The sequence below is a fragment of the Panthera tigris genome, chromosome A2, assembly GCF_018350195.1.
Source record: "Panthera tigris isolate Pti1 chromosome A2, P.tigris_Pti1_mat1.1, whole genome shotgun sequence".
NCBI classification, from domain to species: domain Eukaryota; kingdom Metazoa; phylum Chordata; class Mammalia; order Carnivora; family Felidae; genus Panthera; species Panthera tigris.
In genome coordinates this window covers 13,594,303-13,614,074 of record NC_056661.1, presented here as the reverse complement: position 1 = coordinate 13,614,074, position 19,772 = coordinate 13,594,303, and the positions used below count along the sequence as shown (strand labels likewise).

The window sequence follows — 19,772 nt, the reverse complement described above, 5'->3', positions numbered from 1 at the left end:
CCCTGTTTTATAAATGGGGAAACAGGTGCAAAGAAGGAACGGCACATGCCCACAGTCCCTCTGCCATTGAAAGGGTGGGACTCTTCCTTCTGATCACCCCGGCCACCCACTTTTCAAGGCTTCGGGAGCTGCTTTGGGGGTTGGTTTTTAACCATGTGACCTCCTCTTGAGCACCACCTACCTTCAGGCAGACGTTTCAGGAGGGGGCCCAGGAGCGAGAAAGAGGCTGAAGCTGAGTTGGGGGTGTCTTTGATACAGAGGGGGCCAAGAGCCACGTTTTAGGGGCAGAGCTTCACTCTTCAGGAGACGGAGTCCTCACTTGCCAATTTGCCACTGCGTGACCTCAACCAAGTCCTCTCCCCTTCTCCCCTCTACCTTCTGTGCTGTGAAATGGGTACGTTCATGCCCAGGTAACATCTCCCATATCGCTTTGGGGGAAGAATAATAACGATACTCAAGTGTTCCCCGTGCAGCCCCCAATCTACAGAGAAGGGGAGGCCCAGGAGGTTGGGAGATGTGCCCGACACCCCCCTGAACTGTTTTATTCCTAATCCTTCTGACGTCAAATGTGTTGGGGGGTTTTCCCCACACCAACCAATTCGGTTTTCTAGACACCAGGTGCCCTGCAATTCGGTTCTGACACTACCTGGAGTTAGCACAGACTCCACAGGTGAAGGTCCTAGTCCCACAAGACCATCCCCGTTTAAGATGCCAGTTACGGGGCACCTGGGTGGCTTAGTCACTCCGGCTCGGGTCTGGATCTCACGGTTTGTGGGTTCAAGCCCCGCATCGGGCTCTGTGCTGACAGCTCAGAGCCTGGAGCCTGCTTCGGATCCTGTGTCTCCCTCCCTCCTCGCCCCTCCCCTGCTCATGCCCTGTCTCTCAAAAATGAATAACCATAAAAAAAAAAAAAATGCCAGGTGCAAGCCCCAAGTTGTCACCTGGGACATCTGAACAACCAGCTAGAAACCAAGGGTTTCCATGACCCCCACCCCAGTTTTTATAACTTGCCAGAACAGCTCAAAGAGCCTAGGAAAGTGCTTTTATTTACTATTACTGGACTATTTTAAAGGATACAACTCGGGAAGAGCCAGGTGGAGATATACAGGGCAAGATACAAGGGGAAGGGGGGTGGAGTTTCCACGCCCTCTGTGTGTTCCGCCCTCCCGGTACCTCCCCGTGGTCACCAACTAAAAAGCTTTCTGAACCCCAGTGGTCTTTTTCCGTAGGCATGATGGTTAGATCATTGACCTTTGGTGATTAGTTCAATCTCCAGCCCCTCCTCCCTCCCAGGAGGTCTGGCAGGTGGGGCTGAAAGTTCCAACCCTCTAATGCCTTGGTCTTTCTGGGGACCAGCCCCCATCCTGAAGCTGTTAGTCCCCAGCCATCACTCATCTTTTAGTTTACAAAAGACACTTATCACCCTCAGAGATTCCGAGAGCTTCAGGAGAAGAGTGCCAGGGACCAGGGACGAAGGCCAAGTATATCTTACTGTATCCCGCCCCTGCTAGATGGCAGAGCAGGGGCTAGAACCCTAGACTCTTGCCTGGCTCCCAGGAGCCTTGGGTCTAAGTGGAGGCCCTATGTTTTCACCAGCATGTGACACGGGGGCTTTGTTGGAAACCACAGATCTGACCCCATACTTGAAACCTTTCTGGAAAAAAAAGTCCTTGAGTGCATCTGGCCCTGGAGAGGTCAGTGTCTCTCCAGGCACCCTCCCCACCCACCCAAACTACTTCTTTTCTGGCCTCAGGGCCTTTGCACAGCTAGGAGCCTGATAACACTTCTTCCCTCAGCTACCCAGCTGGCCTTGGAAGCTGTTCCCCAGCAACCCCCAGGGAAGCGAGGCAGAGGCTGCTGGGCCGGGCTGTGTGGCTTTGGCAGGACCCTGCTGAGCCGAGGCCAAGGTGTGTGTCAGCCCCAGCCCCGGCCAGCAGTGTGATTCACACCGGGCATCAGCCCAGCCCCAGGAGGTGAATGGGGACGGTGGCCTCACTTTCCCCTTCAGGACTGTGGCTCAGAGTCAATACCCAGTTTTGCCAGGCCCGTATGGGGACCCCAAGGGACCTTGGGCCTAGCTTCACTCTAAGGAGCCCCTATCCTCAGAGCCAGACACAGACAATCCCTGGCCTTTTACAACAGCAGTGTCTTCTTTGCTCTGGACCCCTCTTATGGCTCCCCAGAACCTTCTTGATAAAACCCAAACTCCGTACTCCTCTCTGACTCCTCCCTATTCAGCTGTCCTCCACCTCCTGCCCTCTTCTCCCTCGCCTCCAACCACATCAGCCGCCACGTTCCCTAACCATGCCTAACTTCTTCCGCCTCAGGGCCTTTGCCCAAGCTGTGTTCTCCACCTGGGATGCCCTTCCCCCAGCTCTCCTGTGACTAACCCCTTCTCCTCTGGGACTCAGCCCATCCACCCCCTCTTTGATTCCTTCCTAGCAGTTTCACACCCCCAAGTTATTTGAGTTGTTTGTGTCCCCAGACCCAGATGAGGTCCCACTACAAACTTAGGTGCTCAACAAATGCCCAAGGTATGTGAGACTGAGTCTGCCTTGAGACACGTGTAGGGGAAGAATTCGGGCCCCCCTCTGTGCTCAGGGCCCTAATTTTCTGTTCAGGACGGGCAGGAAATATGTAGCAACCACCATAACCCTCAGCCCTGATCTAGGTACTGCCCCCACACTGGGTCTGCCTTCTAGAACCCCCTTTCCCCAGGAGGAGCTGGTGGGGATTGGCTGGAACTTGGCTGTGAGTCACAAAGCCATTGTGCCACCAGGGCCCCAAGGCTGGCCATTCGGGCCGGTCGGTTCAGCTTCAGGGGCAGGTGAGTGGGGCTGGTGGAGGGTTTTGGGGGGCGGGGTACACGGAGACTGGGCTGTTCTCCCCTGGCCTCCAGCATCCTCAGAGTCCCCTTGGACTCTCCAGGCCACTCCAAGAAGTGGGTCAGCTTTTCAGTCCCTTAGACCAGGGGCGCTTGGCGCCCCCAAAAACCTGACGGTGGGTTTGTCTGCCTGGGGTCCCAGCCTGGAGAGCCTATCATGTTTCTTGGGAGGCCAGGAAAGTGGTCTTAGCTTGCATGACAGGGAAACTGAGGCTCAGAGGGGTTTACTCAAAATTTCCAAGCCAGCTCAGCTTACATGTCTGGGGGCCCCTTTCCTTTTTCCTGTCCCCTCTCCATTGTCTGTTCACTCATTTTGATTGAGCTCAGTGAAAGGGCTGAACCATGTGGCCGATGAAACCCCAGACTCCGGGATAGGCCGTTTCAGATCCTGAAGCTCTCTCCAAGTTCTGAAGCTTGGGCTGCATCCATCCATCTATCCATCCATCCATCCATCCATCCGTCCATCCATCCATCCATGCATCTATCCATAAACATCTATTGAGCACCTATTGTATGTACTATTCTAGACACTGGGGGTTCAACAGCAAAGAAAATAGGCAGACATCCCTACCCATGGGCAGCTCATAGTTTATTGGCGAGGAGGCAAATCAGAAATAACAAAGAAATAAGAAATATGGTATATTGGCTTCTCCGGGCCTCAGGTTTCTCCTCTGTGAAATGGGGACAATGACTGTGCCCACCTCCAGGAGAACCAGCCTCGGGCCCATTTGCCGTTATGATTCAGTTCACACTGATGCTTGTCCTGAATGGACCCAGCCTGTCCTGGGGCTGGGGTGAACACGGGGCTGGGGCAGGACATTCAAGCCATTACACAGGTGATGCTACAACATTCATTGTGAAAGGAGGCAGCGCGTGGGTCTTTGAAAACAAATCTATTTCGATCATCTCTGTCTTAAAGTGTTTGGTCTATTATATCAATTACTGATATGGTTGAATTTAAGTCTTCTGTTGATGGACATTTGGACGGTTTCTGGTTTGGGCTGAGTGTAATGAACACGTTGACCTCTTGAGTGTAAATGTCAGGGTGGAATTGATAAATCGCCTTCAAGATACCGACAGTTTCCTCAAGTGGTCATGCTGTGTCCATTTTTTAAATGTGAGCCCTTTTTGTGGATCTGGACACCTTTCTGATGGCTGGATTGCATACCGCTGTATGAATGTTCTGAGTACATTAAAACAATTTTTTTTAATGTTTATTTATTTTTGAGAGAAAGCGAGCGAGCAGGAGAGGGGCAGAGAGAGAGGGAGACACAGAATCCGAAGCGGGCTCCAGGCTCCGAGCTGTCAGCACAGACATGGGGCTCAAACTCACAAACTGCAAGATCATGACCTGAGCCGAAGTCAGATGCTTAATTACCTGAGCCACCCAGGCCCCCTTGTTCTGTGTAATTTAAGCCGCCTCCTGTTGATAAGCATTCGGGTGGTTTTCAGTTTTTACTCTTCTTCAACAATACAGTGATGAACATCCTTGAACATCCTTCTTTATGCACTTGTAACTGACCCCCTAGGAATCACCTTTTTGGCTATCTCTAGCTGTTTTGTTTATATGTACAAAATAACATTAGGGGCTCCTGGGTGGCTCAGTCAGTTAAGTGTCCAACTCTTGATTTCAGCTCAGGTCACGATCTCACAGTCATTAGGTTGAGCCCTGCGTCACACTTGGAGCCTGCTTGGGATTCTCTCTGTCCCCCTCTGCCCCTCCTCTGCTCGCACGCACTCTTTCTCTCTCTGTCTCTCACAATAAACAAACATTAAAAAACCCCGAATAACACTAGAATGAACCTCTCTTGTACATTCATCTTTGTGGAATTAAAAGTCTTTGGTTTTTGTTTTGAGATGCTAGGGTTTGGGGATTTTGTTTGTCTGCTTTTTAACATTTCTTCTTATGTTGGTCTTGAGGTCAGAGCCAGCCCAGGGCAGTGTTGCTGCACGTTGCATGAGATGAAGGACTGAATGAAGGCTGCTTCCTCTTACAAGTTGGCTTCTGAGATTGCACCTTCTCCTCCTGCTCCTTCTCCAACTCTATGGCCCTTCAAGGTATGCAGATGGCTGGGAAAATAAATCTGGCTGCTCCCACCAGATGGCAGGGATGTGGGGGGGGGGCTTCTGCCAGACAAGTGTATTACGCACCAGGTCACACATCAGGGCTGCTTGGCAATATCCCACCTCCCTCTGAACCAAGGTACTTCTGGAAACCGCAGTCATCCGCTCGTCCTTCTACTCATCCTTCCATCTGTCGTTGATCTACCCATCATCTACCAGTCATCCAGCATCTATTCTCTGATCCATCCAGCCATCAGTCTACCTCCTGTTCATTGATCTCTTCAATTCCTTCAGTTCTCTTCATTCATACACCCATTTATCTACTCAGATTTCATCCATCCACTACTCATTCGTCTACCCATCTGTCCATTCCTCCCTCCTTCTCTCTCCCCATCCATCCATCCATCCATCCATCCATCCATCCATCCATCCGTTTATCCATCCATCCATCCATCCATCCATCCATCCATCCGTTTATCCATCCATCCATCCATCCATCCATCCATCCATCCATGTGTCCATTTCCTTATTTGTTGATCTGTTGATCAATTCATTCATCAATTTCATTTACCGATTTATTCTTCCACACAACCCTTTATCCATCTTTCCAACCCACTCACCATTCATTTGTCCAGATTTATCCCTTCCGTATCTAGTCATTCGTCCACCTATCTGCCCAACTTCCAATCCACTCAACCACTCATTTATTAATGTAGCCACCCACCCAACACTCACCTGCTCGCAGCCTGAAACCAGGCCCTGTGACCGAGATGGGGACTCAGAAATGACTCAGACTTGGTTCTAGCCTTCTAGGAATTCATAGTAAATGGGGAGAGGCAAAAAATAACACACACACACACCCCAGAAATTTTCCAAAATAGTGTGATCAGTGCTATATTCACACTATGTTCCAGATATAAAGGAAGTTCAAAAAGCAAGAAGGTGGTTGGACATTTAACTGAGCGGGTGCACTGTGCCAGCATTGAAGTGGCCACGGGATGATGAGGGAGACATAGGTACCAAAGGCCACTGCGGTAGGTGGCCAGGAGAAAGAGGGCTTGCAAAGGAGAGGAGGAAGATTGTGAGGTGCCAAGAACAGGAAGATGTAGGTCCTGGAGTGCTCGCTCCAGCAAGGAGACCTCTTGCCTGCATGACCCCACTCCCTGACCACCTACCTCCTTGCCACCCTTCACAGGCAGAGCTGACCTGCTCAAGAAGAAAGACAATGCAGCAAGCAACACAGCTCCAGTTATCACCCAATGGGCAGAGCTTGTACCAGCCCCAGTCCGACCCCAATCTCCAAGACAAAGCACGGACACTGCGTCCAAAACCTCAGCATGAGCCACTTGGTTCCAAGGAGAGCCTTCCGCAAGATCTGGACAAGGACAAGAAGGTGACTCGTCACATCCCACGCCTCCGGGCTGTGGTTGAGAGCCAGGCCTTCAAGAACATCCTGGTAGATGAGATGGACATGATGCTGTCCCGTGCAGCCACCCTCATCCAAGCCAACTGGAGAGGCTACCGGCTCCGGCAAAAGCTGATCTCCCAGATGATGGCAGCAAAGGCCATCCAGGAGGCCTGGCGACACTTCAACACCAAGCGTCTCCTCCGGTCTGGCAAGTCGGTGGAGAAAAAAGTGAGAGTGGAGGAGGGGGACATCCCTTACCACCCCCCCCAGCAGGTGCGGTTCCAGCATCCAGGAGAGAGCAAGTCCCCTCTGGCTCAGCCCATCATGGTGAGCAAAGAGACCCAGTTCCCTTCCTCCGACAGCCTGGCTGCCTGCACCCACCAGCTGGTCCTCCTGCAGACCCAGAGTTCTCCACAGCATGGCATACGGGTCCCTTGTACCATTGGAGGCCCCAGCATCACCTTCCTACCACACCAGACCGTTGCCATCAGGCTTCCATGCCCAGTGAATCTAGATGCAAAGTGCCGCCCACGCCTGCTGACAAGAACCGTCAGAAATTCCTGCCTTGTCCATGTAGAAGGGGACACAGTGAAGACCAAGCAAGTAACTGCCAGAGCCAACAAGTCAGGAGCCCCCGGGCCACCACCACCTGCCAGGTGTGCCCCGGCAGTTCACGGATCACTCAAGACCCAGACCCAGGACCACATGGAAGCAGAGGTCTTCAGAGCCCCACCCCAGACAGGCCCAGCAGCTGTGATAACCAAGACCCCACCCCAGCCGTGTGTAGTGCCCACGGGAACAGTAGCCAAGGCCCCACCCCAGATGTACCCAGCGGCCCGGATGACCAAGACCCCACTCCAGTCTTGCCTGGCAGCCATGATGAACAAGACCCCACCCCAGCCATGCTCGACGCCCACGGCAACAATAACCAAGACCCCACCCCAGATGTACCAGGTAGGCCCGGTGGCCAAGGCCTCACCCCAGACATGCCCGGTGGCTGCAGTGGCTAAGACTTCACCCCAGACATCCCAGCCAGCCACAGTGACTAAGACCCCATTACAGTCATGCTTGGCAGCCATGGTGAACAAGACCCCACCCCAGCCATCCCCAGCAGCCCCCGTATCCAAGACCCCAACCCAGATGCGAGCAACAGCCTCCATAACCAACCCTTCACCCCAGACACGACCGGCAGCCATGATGGCCAAGATCTCACCACAGATATGCCTGTTAGCCTCAATGATCAAGCCCCCAACCCAGACACGCCCTGTGGCCGCGATGACCAAGACTCCGCCCCAGACATGCCCAGTGCCGGCGATGGCCAAGACACCTCCCCAGACCCGTCTGGCGGCCATGGTCACCAAAACCCCAGCCCAATTCCGCTCGGTGGCTGCCATCATCAGGACCCTGTGCCTGCCACCTCCAACAGCTGGAAATCTGAAGTCTTCACCTCCAGCAGCAGCGGCAGCCGGAGTTCCCAACACCTCATCCCACACGTATCTGAACGGACCAAAGGCCAAGGCTGTGGTGGATGCAAAGCAGACAACAGGGATGGTCAAGATCTCATCCCGCTCCTCCTTGCCTGAGGGAAAGGTCAAATACTTTCCCCCGCCACATCTGGGGGCTGGGACTCCCAAGGCTCCAGCCAGGCCTCCTTTAGAAGCTGAAAAAATCAAGACCTTCTCCCAGAAACAGGTGAAAACGGAAACAGTATCCAACACCAGTTTGGCCGTTGAAACGCCCAGGGCTTCGCCATGGGCAAAAGTGACTGAGGACAGGAACAAGTCCTCATTACAGACACACCTGAGGACCGATGTCATGAAGGTTCAATCCCAAGTGTATGTGCCTGTAGAAACAGCTGTGGTCCTACCCCGGGGCGAGCCGGCCCCATGTCCGGCCAAGGCCGCGGGAACATGTCTGGCCAAAGCTCTGCCCCAGGAACGGCTGGCCACATGTTCAACCACAGCCTCGTCCCAGGGACAGCTGCTTGCTGAATTGACCGCGACTCTGCCCCAGGCACATCTGGGCACATGTCTGTCCAAGACCCTACCCCAGGCACATCCATCCTCCAAGCTGACCAAGGCCCTGTCCCAGGGACATCCACCTGCTGAGCTGACCACAGCTGAGGCTCAGTCACATCTGGGCCCATGTCCGTCCAAGGCCCTGTCCCAGGCACGTCCATCTGCCAAGCTGACCAAGACCCCATCCTTTGCACATCTGGGCACATGTCTGACCAAAGCACAGTCCCAAGCACATCTGGCCACAGGAGCAGTAAAGGTCCAATCTCAAGCACATCTGCCTACCGGGCTGACCAAGGTACACTCCCAGGCCCAGCTGGTCACAGAAGCAGCCAAGTGCCTCTATGCAACCCACCAACCTGCTGAGCTCAGCAGCAAGACCCAGTCGCAGCCGCTCTTGGCTGGGTTCAAGGCCTCCTCCCAGCCTTGTCATCACGTTGGTGCCCTTGGCACTCTGCCCCGAGCCAAGCCAGAGGACAGACTGACCCAGATGCAGCCCCACAGCCATGCACAGGGCGAAGCCACCCGGGGCCCATGCCAGGGGTCCTCTGAGACCCAGAGCATGCTGATGCCCCTGTTGGCATCTGCCAGACACCCCACGTGCAACATTGAATCCTGGGGTGACAGTGGAGCTACCCGGGCCCAGCCGTCGATGGCCGGCCCAGCCACACCCTGCCAGGAAGAGCTGGCAGCCTCCCAGCTCGCCTCCCTGTGTGCCGAGCTGGCCGCCGAGCTGGGCTCCCAGGAGGACCTCCGTGCCCTGCTGGCGAAAGCCCTCTCCCAGGGGCAAGTGAGGGCAGCCCTGAACCAGGCCCTGACAAAGAAAGTCCTGGGTGCCACGATGACCAAGGCCCTGCCCCAGGGCATGCTGGGCACAGCGCTGATGAAAGTGCTGTCCTGGGGTGAGCTGGGCATTGCCCTGTCCCGCACCCTGACCCCCACCGAGCTCCGGGCAAAACTCGCTAAGGCCAAGCAGGGCAAGCTGGCGGGCATGCTCAGCAAGGCGCTGACGGAGGAGGAGTGGGCAGCCCTGAGCCAGGCCCTGTGTCAGGGGGAGCTAGGCGCGGTCCTGAGCCAGTCTTTGTCTCAGGCAGCCCTGAGGACCGGAGTTGTCCTCCCCAAGGCCACCTCGCAAGCAGCAGGAAGCAGGATGACTGTGATGCCGACCCCAGTGGAGGTGGGGAGCCCATCAGCTGCGTGGGGGCCCACCCTAGGCCCCGTGAGACCACAACCCAGCAAGGTCAGGGTTCCCCAGGATGGGGCCTGGGAGGGCTTCTTCACAGGCAGGCCTGCCGGGTTCTTAGCAGAGATGGGGGATGGGGCCATGCTCGGGGGGTCACCCTGCTCGTCGGTGGTCTCCATGGGTGCCTCCCTAACTAGTAGAGTGATCACCACTGTTCATCAGTACCCCCTAATTGCTGCCCTGGACCCCACTCCATCACGGGAGATGGGGCCCAGCAGGGACTCCTCCTCAAACCTGTATCTGACTCCTGAGGTCAGTGAGGAAAATGTGTGCCTCCCCCCAGCGGCCGGTGAATTGGCATCGGATCTCAACCCCGTGGAGAGCGACACAGGCCCCGATTTGCCCAGGCCACCCCTCCTGCTGCTGCCCCCCAGTCTGTGGCAGCCGCTCATTGCCAACGGTGTGGGCCCAAGCACCAGCCAGCCGTCAGTGGCCGGTGGCACAGCCCAGAGCTCCCATAAGCCACATGGCAGCAGGGTGGCCCCACATCCGTGGGCCTCGTCGAGGGAGGGCAGGGTGGCCCCGGCTATGCCTCCCCTCACTGTGGGTGGCGGGAAGGCCTCCCACTCCCACCGGTGTGTCGCTGCCTATGGGGGATCCGTTTGTTGGTGTCGGCCCTCCGGGGTCAACAAGGTGCCCCCCGTCGTATACCGGTCATCGGCTACTGAAGTTCCACGACAGCCATCTGTGGTCCGTGAGGACGCCGTGCAGAAAACTCAGTCCTCAAATCACAAACGGGCCTCCCCGGACCCTAGGGAGAGAATCGGCAAGGCGACCTCAGGTCCACGGAGGGCTGCCGCTGTGAGCAAAGCAACCCTAGCCCAACCACAGACTCCCAAGGCCTATGACATGAGCCTAGGTCTCTTGCCTGGCTCCGCGGCTCCCGGTCATCGCTGGGCACTCAAGACTCAGGTAGATCCCAGTGTGTTCCAAGTGTCCCCAGGCAGTAGGTTGGCACACCCCCTGCCCGGTACAGCCATCCCTCGGCAGGAGAGGAAGCGGACCGAGGGTACCATTTCCAGTGGGCACTGCCCACGGGAGCAAGTGACCGGCCGTATACTCAATGAACTGGTGGCCAGTTTGCCACAGGGTCTGGACAATGACCTGTCCGGAAGCCTGTCCCCAGACTCCACAGACTGTGGCCCGAATGTGAGTAATTCCCAGAGCTCATTGCCCAGCTGTAGTTCACTCAGCCTTTCCACCATGTCTGTGGCCAGTCTGACTGCTATCGACCTGGTGGAGGAGGAGTCCTTGGAGGCCAGCTTGGATAGGGACATCCGGGGAGATGCCCTCCTCTCTGGAGAGGCCGAGGGGGGGCCTCAGGGGCCTGGAGACAGGGAAGAAACTAGGGAGGTGAGCTGGCCACACACGACTCCAAACCTCCACCACGCTCCCTCTGCGAGTTCAGAGCCAATGCCTATTCTGTATCACAGCTCAGTGTCCGGTCATGTGACCTTGAGTGTCCACTGGGGCTCAGACGATCCGGATGAGAGGGATGTGTCTTCAGGCCAAAGCTCCATGGATCTGAAGAAGAGCTTGTCCCAGAAATCCTATAGAACAGGACTGACCAGAAGTGTGTCTTTGGGTGACGTGGCCCCTACCGTGTATCAGCAGCCCTCTGTGGCCAGTAGATTAACCTCAAGCCTCTCCCTGCCATCAGTAGCAGATACCATGGCTCCAAACCCGCAACAGCCACTTGTAGTCAGTAGGGTCACCCCCAGCCTATCTGAATCATCTATGACTACTAAGGTCACCCCCAGCCTAGCCCAGCCATCTGTGACAGGTGGGGTGGCCCCCAACATGGACCAGGCATCTGTGGCCAGTAGGGTGACTCCCAATCTAGTCCAGCCATCTGTGACAGGTGGGGTGGCCCCCAACATAGACCAGGCATCTGTGACCGGTAAGGTGGCCCCCAGCCTAGCCCAGCCATCTGGGACCAGTGGGGTGGCTCCCAATTTAGCCCAGGCGTCTGTGACCAGTAGCGTGGCCCCCAGCCTAGCTCAGCCGTCTGTGACCGGTGGAGTGGCCCCCAACTTAGCCCAGCCATCTATAACCGGTAGGGTGGCCCCCAGCCTAGCCCAGCCATCTATGACCGGTGGGGTGGCCCCCAGCCTATCCGAGGCATCTGTGACTGGTAGGGTGGCCTCCAGCCTAGCCCAGCCATCTGTGACCAGTGGGGTGGCCCCCAGCCTAGCCCAGCCATCTATTACTAGTGGGGTGGCCCTCAACCTAGCCCAACCATCTGTGACTGGTGCCATGGCCCCTAAACTAGCCCAGCCATCTATGACTGGTAGGGTGGCCCCCATACTAGCCCAGCTATCTGTGACTAGTGGGACAGCTCCCAACTTAGCCCAGGCATCAGTGATCAGTGTCATGGCCCCCAGCCTGGCCCAGTCATCTGTGACTAGTGTGGTGGCCCCCAACCTAGCCTGGCCATCTGTGACTAGTGTGGTCACCCCCAACCTAGCCCAGGCATCCATGACTGGTGTGGTGGCCCCCAGCCTAGCCCAGCCATCCGTGACTGGTGGGGTGGCCCTCAGCCTAGCCCAGCCACCTGTGACCAGTGGGGTGGCCCCCAACCTAGCCCGGCCATCTGTGACTGGTGTGGTGGCCCCCAGCATAGCCCAGCCATCTATGACTAGTGGGGTGGCTCCCAATCTAGCCCAAGCATCTGTGACTGGTGCCATGGCCCCCAACCTAGCCCAGCCATCTATGACTGGTAGGGTGGTCCCCAGACTAGCCCAGCCATCCGTGACCAGTGGAGTGGCCCCAAATCTAGCCCAGGCATCAGTGATCAGTGGGGTGGCCCCCAGCCTAGCCCAGCCATCTGTGACCAGTGGGGTGTCCCCCAACCTAGCCTGGTCATCTGTGACTAGTATGGTGGCCCCCAACCTAGCCCAGGCATCTTTGACCAGTGGGGTGGCCCCCAGCCTAGCCCAGCCACCTGTGACCAGTGTGGTGACCTCCAGCCTAGCCCAGCCATCTATGACTAGTGTGATGGCCCCCAGCCTAGCCCAGCCATCTGTGACCAGTGGGATGGCCCCCAACCTAATGCAGGCATCTGTGACCAGTAGGGTGGTCCCCAGCCTAACACAGCTACCTGTGACTGGTGGGATGGCCCCCAGCCTAGCCCAACCATCTGTGACCAGTGGAGTGGCCCCCAACCTAGCCCAGCCACCTGTGACCAGTGTGGTGACCTCCAGCCTAGCCCAGCCATCTGTGACCAGTGGGATGGCCCCCAACCTAATGCAGGCATCTGTGACCAGTAGAGTGGTCCCCAGCCTAACACAGCTACCTGTGACTGGTGGGGTGGCCCCCAGCCTAGCCCAGCCATCTGTGACCAGGGGGGTGGCCCCCAGCCTAGCCCAGGCACCTGTGGCCAGTAGGGAGCCCTTCAGCCTATTCCAACCATCTATAATGAGTGGTACTAGCTGTGCAGTTGGTCAGTCAAGTCGGCCCCCTAAAGTGGGTTCAAATCTACCCTCATCAAGGGTGAATGCCGTGGCCCCGAGTCGGCGTCATCCATCGGTTGTGACCGAAGTCCCCCCGAGTGCATCATATCCATCTGGGACCAGCAGCACGGGTCAAGGTCTGAGCCAGCCATCTGTGACCCCTGGGGTGGACCCATGTCAAGATCCTGTAATGGTTAGTGGGGTGGCCTCACACCCCCAGGCCCCTGAGTTCAGTGAGGTGTCCCTTGAATTTCATCAGCCACTCAGTGTCAGGGGGAGGTGCCCAAGTAGGACTGCACATTCTGCTGTTTCTCTTTCAGCCCCAAACCTCTACCAGGTGCCCGTGGCTGGTGGAGAGGACCCTTGTCTAGACCAGGGAACCGGTATATCTCTCGGGGCTCTGTTCAGGGGCATGGCTACCAGCATGTCCCCAGGTGCCATGGCTGCTGGCATGTTCCCAAATATGTCTCGGGGGACCCTGGCTGCTGGTATGTTCCTAAGAGTGTCTCCGGGACCTGTGTGTCCAGGCACCGCAGGGAGCGTGTGCCAGAGAAGTGCGGTAACTGGTGGGGGCCCAGACCAGTTTCAGGTGACCAGTGGGACGACCCCCACGGCATCCCCGGGCTCTGTGGCAGGTGTCCCTTTGGTTCGTGAACAAACCTCAGAGGCGGGTCCTGGTTTCTCCCAGGCTTCAGTGCCCAACAGATGGGGTAGGAGTCCATTCAAGTTTTCCCAGGCCAGCGTGGCCCCCAATATGTCTCCGGTCAATGTCGATCTCCCAACACCTTTGAACCACCAGCATCCTTCTGTGTCCACAATTGTGGCACCAGGTTACCAACAAGCAAATGCTGTCAGCCAGGAGCCTGTGATGGGCACAGACAGTGGCCTGGTGCCAGGTTCTGTAGCCAATACGATGGCCACAGCTATGGCCCCAGGTGCTGTGGCCAGTGGTGTGGCCCCCAGCCTTCCTCCTGGGTCTGTGATCAGAGCTGTGGGCCAAAGCCTGCCTCCGGGGCCCGTGGTCAGTGACGTGCCTCCCCACCTTCCACCAGGTTATGTGGTCAGTGGTGTAGCTCAAACCCTTCCCCCAGGGTGTGTGATCTATGGTATCAGCCATAGCCTTCCCCCAGGATCCGTGATCAGGGGCGTGGGCCAGGGTCTCCCTCCAGATCCCATGGCCAGTGCTGTGGCCCAGAGCTTCCCTCTGGGTTCCGTGGCCAGTGGCATGACCAGGACCCTGTGTCCAGGTTCTGTGGCCCCCAGTCTGATTGCAGCGTCTGGGGCTGGTGGGATGAGGCAGAGCCTCCCTGTAAGATGCGCAGTTAGTTTCACTGCCCCGAGCCTTGTCCCAGGTTCAGTGGCGAGTGAGGTGGCCCCAAATGTCTCCCCTGAGTCTGTGGCCTCTATTGTGGTTCCAGCATCTATGGCTGGGGGACTGAATCGGGGCCTGGTTCTGGGGTCCAGGGCTAGCGCAGCTGGCCTGCCCCCCACAGTCGGAAATGTGGCCCAGAGCCTTCCCCAGGGGTCCATGCTGATCGGGATCACTCCCCGTCCTTACTACGGATCCCTGGCTGGGGAAGGGTCTATAGCCCCCTTCCAAGCATCCCGTGCCATTGGCCTGGCTCAACTTCATCCCCGGGCTGGGGAAGCTAGTGGCACAACCAGGAGGGTGCACCAAAGGCCCCCGGTTCTACAAAGAGCCTCACAGTTGAGCCACGCTCCTGGGATGATGCCATTTGAGACCACAGATGACCAGGTCATGCTGAAGCCAGAGGACCCAGAGAAGGCTCTGTCCCAGGCGTCCGAATCCAGTGGGGAGTCCATAGTCCTCGAGGAAACCCCGTGGATGTCCCATAGCCTCCCGTCAACTGACATCAACCACAGCCTCCAGTTCCTTCCCAATGGTCAAAAGCCATTGTTGGAGGAGGTGGCTCCCAGTGAAACCAAGTCGCTGACCAGTGGCATGGCCCCTGTCCCTCCCCAGTCCCTGAGTATTGCCCAGCACTGGAGGGCAGGTGGCGTCACTGCAGCTCTGCAGCAGGGGTCAGCAACCACTTGGGGGGCCCCCAATTCCCACTTTGTGACAACTAGCAGGGTCCCCAGTGTGCACGTGGAGTCTGTCAGAGCTCCTTTGGCTCATCAACGGGCAACAGCGGCTCATGGGTCCCAGGGCCCCTCGGTGGCTCTCATTGTGCCTCAGAACCCCTTCGCGGATCACGTGCCCCAGAGCCACGCCCACGAGGCGGGGGCTTCTACCATAGTCGCAGGGTCACCCAAGCTGGCCCATGGCAGCATTATAACATCCAGTTTGCACCCAGGGTCGGTAGCTGGGATGGGGACCCCCAGGACTTCCCAGAGGTCAGTGGCCGCCAGGGTGGCCTCACATGTGCCGCTTTATCCGCCCAGGGTGAGTGGGGCGGCATCTGGTGGGTTCCAGACAGAAGCTGTCCCCAGACCACACGAGAAGCCAGCATCTGGGGATCCGCTTCAGACCAGCCACAAGTTTCTTGGCTCTAGAAAATCCTATAGGTCCATGCCTGGTAGTCTTGTGTCGGAAATGCTAGATGATAATGTAGCCAGGATCGTGCCCTCACGTGACGTGCGAGAGCAGGCCCACAGGTCCTCACGGCAAAGTCCCGAACACCTCCCGGCTACGCCAGCAGCCGTAACACCAGTCACGCGTACTGAGGCAACACACGACATGGGCATCCCTGGGCTGCACCCAGAGTTTCAGAGGGTGTCTCTGGGCTATGAGTCTTCACCTGGCGGTTCCCGGAGGCCCCTTTTAACCCAGGAGCCAACATGGGGGTCTCGGGACTTCCAGAGCGCTGTGGCTCCTACAGATAGTCCTAGGGCAGTCCTGACTCCCGCTGTACTCCAGGGCCCCGCGGACGCCGTCAGAGCTGGTGGCCAAGCCCGGAACCCTGCCGTCCCCAGTGGAGCTGTCGGGCCCGTGGACCGCGCAGTGACCCCTGGTGGCCCGTGGGAGCTGCCCAGGGCTTCTGTGCCGGGGGACACTGTGGGCAGAGAGGCAGCGGTGAATCCCAGGCAGCCGGGGAAGCCGATGGCATCGATGCAGGCCGTGGAGAAGATAATCATCCACGCTCTGGTCGTTATCCAGGCGTGCACACGTGGCTACCTGGCACGCCGCGCCATCAAAGCGTGGCACCAGTGGGCCGTCGTCATCCAGGCCGCCTGGCGTGGCTACCGTGTGCGGCGGGACCTGGCCCAGCTCTCCAGAGCTGCCACCGTCATCCAAGCCGTATGGCGAGGCTTCTGTATCCGCCGGGGCCAAACCCCGCCAGCGTTGCTCCAGGGCGTGTGGGCCGAGATGGGCGGCAGGACCGGGTCGACCTCTGACCACCGCTGCTTCCAGTCCTGCCAGCCGCACGTCTGCCCCCTCTGCCAGTCCCTGAGTCCCAGGGCGGGGAGCCCGCCCAGTGTGGTGATGCTCGTGGGTTCCAGCCCCCGCACGTGCCACATGTGTGGCCACACCCTGCCTACCCGGGTGGTGCACGGCATGGGCCGGGGCGCCAGAGTCCAGGCAGGCGTCCCATGGGGCTCTGGCACCCTGACAACCCCCGGGAGCCCCCGGCAGTCCCGTCGCCAGAATAAGGCAGCCGCGACCATCCAGTCGGCGTGGAGGGGCTTCAGCGCACGCCGCCAGCTGAGGCAGCAGCAGGTGGCAGCCAGGACGCTTCAAGCCACCTGGCGCGGCCATCACACTCGGGCCACCCTCACCACGGATGCGCTCTTGGGACCAGCAGCATGGGACGATCCGCAGTATATGCAGTGGCCGGGTGTCTAGGACATTGGCTGACTGGTGGGGGGACACCAGGAGAGGGGCAATGTGGCTCTTTGGGTCTAGTGAATAAAGCCCTCCACAGCCTGAGTCTTGGTCCACCTGTGCTCATGGGGGTGTCTTGGGTGTGGTTGGGGTGGGGGGTGGAATTGAGAGGCTCTGGAACATCTTGGATGGGAGGGGCCCCAAAGCTTCCAACCATGCAGTCGGCACCTGGGTTCTGCAGCCGGGAGAGGGACCCTAAATCTTTTCCAGAGGTCAGGGCCGACAGGGTGGCCTCACATACGTCACCGTGTCTATCCATGGCTAATGGAGTGGAGTCCAGTCAGTTCCAGATGGAAGCGGTCCCCAGCACATTCCAGAAGCCAGTGTCCGGGGACCTGGTCCAGGATGGCCACCATGAGTTCCCTGCCCCTAGAAAATCCTACGGGCGTATGCATGGGTGCCCCCTTCAGGAAATGCTAGGAGTTTCCAGCCACTTCCCGACTGGGGAAGTGTAGCCTGCCTTTCCCTCTCACCCCCAGTCTTGGTGAGAGAGCGAGGCAGACAGACCTACCCAGCCTGTTGGGGCAGGAACCGGGCAGAGAGAGAGAGTGAGGGGGCTGCCCCAGAGGGGGGCGCCCCGGACAGAGGAGGGGCGGGGCGGGGACAGCATGGATTTAGGGCAGCTACGGAGGGGGCCACAGAGTTGAGGGCATAGGGAGAGTTGGACGGCTTCAGGGTCATGGTCCAGGTGGGGTTTGTAGGAGAGGCGGGGGGGGGGGAGGGGGTCCAGGTGGAGAGGGCGGCAGGAATGGCACCCCTGGGGAACAGTAGCGGGCCCCCAGAGGCCCTGTGTCCTGAGGCCCCACCTCTGCCCCACCTGTGCCCAGCCCCACGCGCCGCTGCAGGCAGGGGGCGCGTGCGCCTGCGCGTGCCACACACCTGTGCCGAGCCCGCCTTTCGCCCTCCCTGCCCTGGAATGGCGGGTTCCCAGCTGCCATCGCCACTTCTGCCGCTGTCTCTGGTGCTGCTGCTGGGGAATTCCTCCCTTGCCCCTGTCGCCTCTAGAGGTAAGAACAGGTGACAAGGAGGCCTGGCTTTCGGGAAGCTGGAGGGGGGCGTAGGGCTCAGCAACACACTTGGCTTCTGAATCCCTCCTTCAGGCCACCCACCCCCACCCCCAGCCTTCCCCCAACACGTGAAGGGCCGCTCCTCTCAGAAGCAAAGTGGGGCGCTGCCACTCTGCTGCTGATCTGAACCAGCAACAGGCTGGCGGGGGCCTCCATACCCAGTTTGAGGTTCTGTTTCAAACCTCAGTTTCTTGTAGCCCCCAAGGGGAGAGGAGTGAGGGCCCCAGGGCCATAGTGGGGGGCACGTAAGGGCTCACTTCCTGGTCACTAAGCATTGATGGCTCCCAGGAGAGGTTCTTGGCACCTGACTTGATTTCCTTCTGCCGCCCTGTAAGACGGTCCCCGGGCTGCAGAAGAGTTGAACCCGCACCTTTCCCCCCAGCCCTCCTTGTCCCACCGAGTCATTGCTCTCTCTGACCCATGCCCCAGCCTCAGCCCTAGAACGTCAAGAACGGAGGCCACCACGCCCGGGATTCCCACTGCGGGCAAGGGCTTCACTCAGAAGGCACCACATGTATCCCCCCTGCAGAGCTCAGGAAACTGAGGCTCAGGCGAGGCGAGTCTCCCAGCTGTGCCAGGCCCAGAGTAGAACCAGATGCCTTGGCTCTTGCCAGCCTCCTGGTCTAGGGCACTCCGGGCAAAGCAAACTCCCAGCACAGTGCCCGGATCCAGTTTCACTTCACCTTCTGGTCAGCTCTCCGGCAGCTCAGGAGCACCTGTCTACTCTGTCCCCGGCACTCAGCAGAGCTTGTGTCGTCCTCCACCTCCTCTTTCAAGCACTGGTTTTCCTTGGTTGACTTTAAAACGTTCAGCTCCCTTGGGGCACCTGGGTGGCTTAGTCAGTTAAGGGTCCGACTCTTGAAGGGTCATGAGTTCAAGCCCATCTCTTCCCCCCGCGCCCCCACCCCTTGGGCTCTTTGCTGCATGTGAAGTCTACTTAAAAAAAAAAAAAAAAAGTTCAGCTCCCCAGAGTTCTGGCTTGGCTTGGGGTCCACTGTGGCCCCGAGTCATCTTCATTTCAGCAGAAATGCCTCAAAAATAATGATAGGAAGCAGTTTGGGGAGGCTGGCCTCTTCATCCTTGACTCCTTGGTGGTCCTTAAGGGGCCCTCTTCCCACCTTCCCAGTCACCTTGGGCCAGGTTCCCAACCATTCTGAGCCTTAGTCCCCCATCTGTAAAATGGAAATGAAGTCAGGCCAGTGCACCATGCCTCTGCTAGACTTCTCTGGCATCCCACAGAGCCTGGGAGCCTGGACAGAGAATTAGGGGTCTGTGTGTAGACCTAGCCCCCTCCTGGCGCCTGAGGTTATTTCCGCATTTTTGCTGCCTGAGGTGAGGTGAGGGAGGAAGCACAAAGATTCGCCCAGGGCAGAGTAGGTAGGGTGGGGCAAGGAGCCGTTGATGGACGAGCTCACAAGCAGCTAAGGTGCCTAGCAGCCTGGAACTAGGAAGTCCTTGTGGGACATGGCCCACAAAATATTCACCCACCCTCATTCAGCTCCTGGGCTCAGTGCCTGGGATGGGGTAGGAGCCAGGGAGTGGCTGGAACAGAGCAGGGTAATTTCCAGAGCTCCAAACCACGGATTGTTCCCAGAGCCAGAGACCTCAGAACCAACCTCTCATTTAAGACTCTGAGTTTAGCCTTGGGGACCTTCCAGGTACCTGATGAAGAAGATTAGGGCTGATCCTCCCTGGGGGCTTGGAGGTGGATCTGTGCACCTGACCACCCACTATGTGCCAAACCTGTGTGAGCGCTCAGAGGCTCGACTTACACTTTACAGAGGAAGAAACT

At 58.1% G+C, this 19,772-nt stretch overlaps 2 protein-coding genes across 4 annotated transcripts in view; both read left to right on the top strand.

Annotated features, from left to right (window-relative positions):
* The first annotated feature begins 2,745 nt into the window (after positions 1 to 2,745).
* Positions 2,746 to 16,958, top strand: IQCN (IQ motif containing N). Of its 3 annotated transcripts, none has more exons than XM_042978568.1 (4): positions 2,746 to 2,827; positions 4,810 to 4,942; positions 6,144 to 9,611; positions 15,948 to 16,958. In XM_042978568.1, the coding sequence occupies exons 2-4, from the start codon at positions 4,859 to 4,861 to the stop codon at positions 16,872 to 16,874; spliced, it is 4,479 nt and encodes a 1,492-aa protein (XP_042834502.1). In that variant the 5' UTR covers positions 2,746 to 2,827; positions 4,810 to 4,858; the 3' UTR covers positions 16,875 to 16,958. The 3 variants fall into 3 exon arrangements, with proteins under 3 accessions (XP_042834502.1, XP_042834503.1, XP_042834501.1); XM_042978569.1 differs by having other exon boundaries at positions 2,761 to 2,827; positions 4,805 to 4,942; positions 6,144 to 9,548; XM_042978567.1 differs by having other exon boundaries at positions 2,777 to 2,827; positions 4,805 to 4,942.
* Positions 16,959 to 17,779: 821 nt separating this feature from the next.
* The window catches only part of PDE4C (phosphodiesterase 4C), a 32,806-nt gene continuing 30,813 nt past the window's right edge, over positions 17,780 to 19,772 (top strand). The window contains exon 1 of the mRNA XM_042978594.1: positions 17,780 to 17,920. The gene's annotated coding sequence lies outside the window, so the exon portion shown is untranslated. The remainder of the gene's footprint in view (positions 17,921 to 19,772) is intronic.

Excerpts from the sequence above, each read along its gene's own strand:
- IQCN (XM_042978568.1), top strand. The coding sequence starts at position 4,859 with ATGAAGGCTGCTTCCTCTTACAAGTTGGCTTCTGAGATTGCACCTTCT. Across the intron at positions 4,943-6,143 it reads CAACTCTATGGCCCTTCAAG|GCAGAGCTGACCTGCTCAAG; the intron begins GTATGCAGATGG and ends CACCCTTCACAG. Across the intron at positions 9,612-15,947 it reads TGAGACCACAACCCAGCAAG|GGCCCCGCGGACGCCGTCAG; the intron begins GTCAGGGTTCCC and ends GCTGTACTCCAG.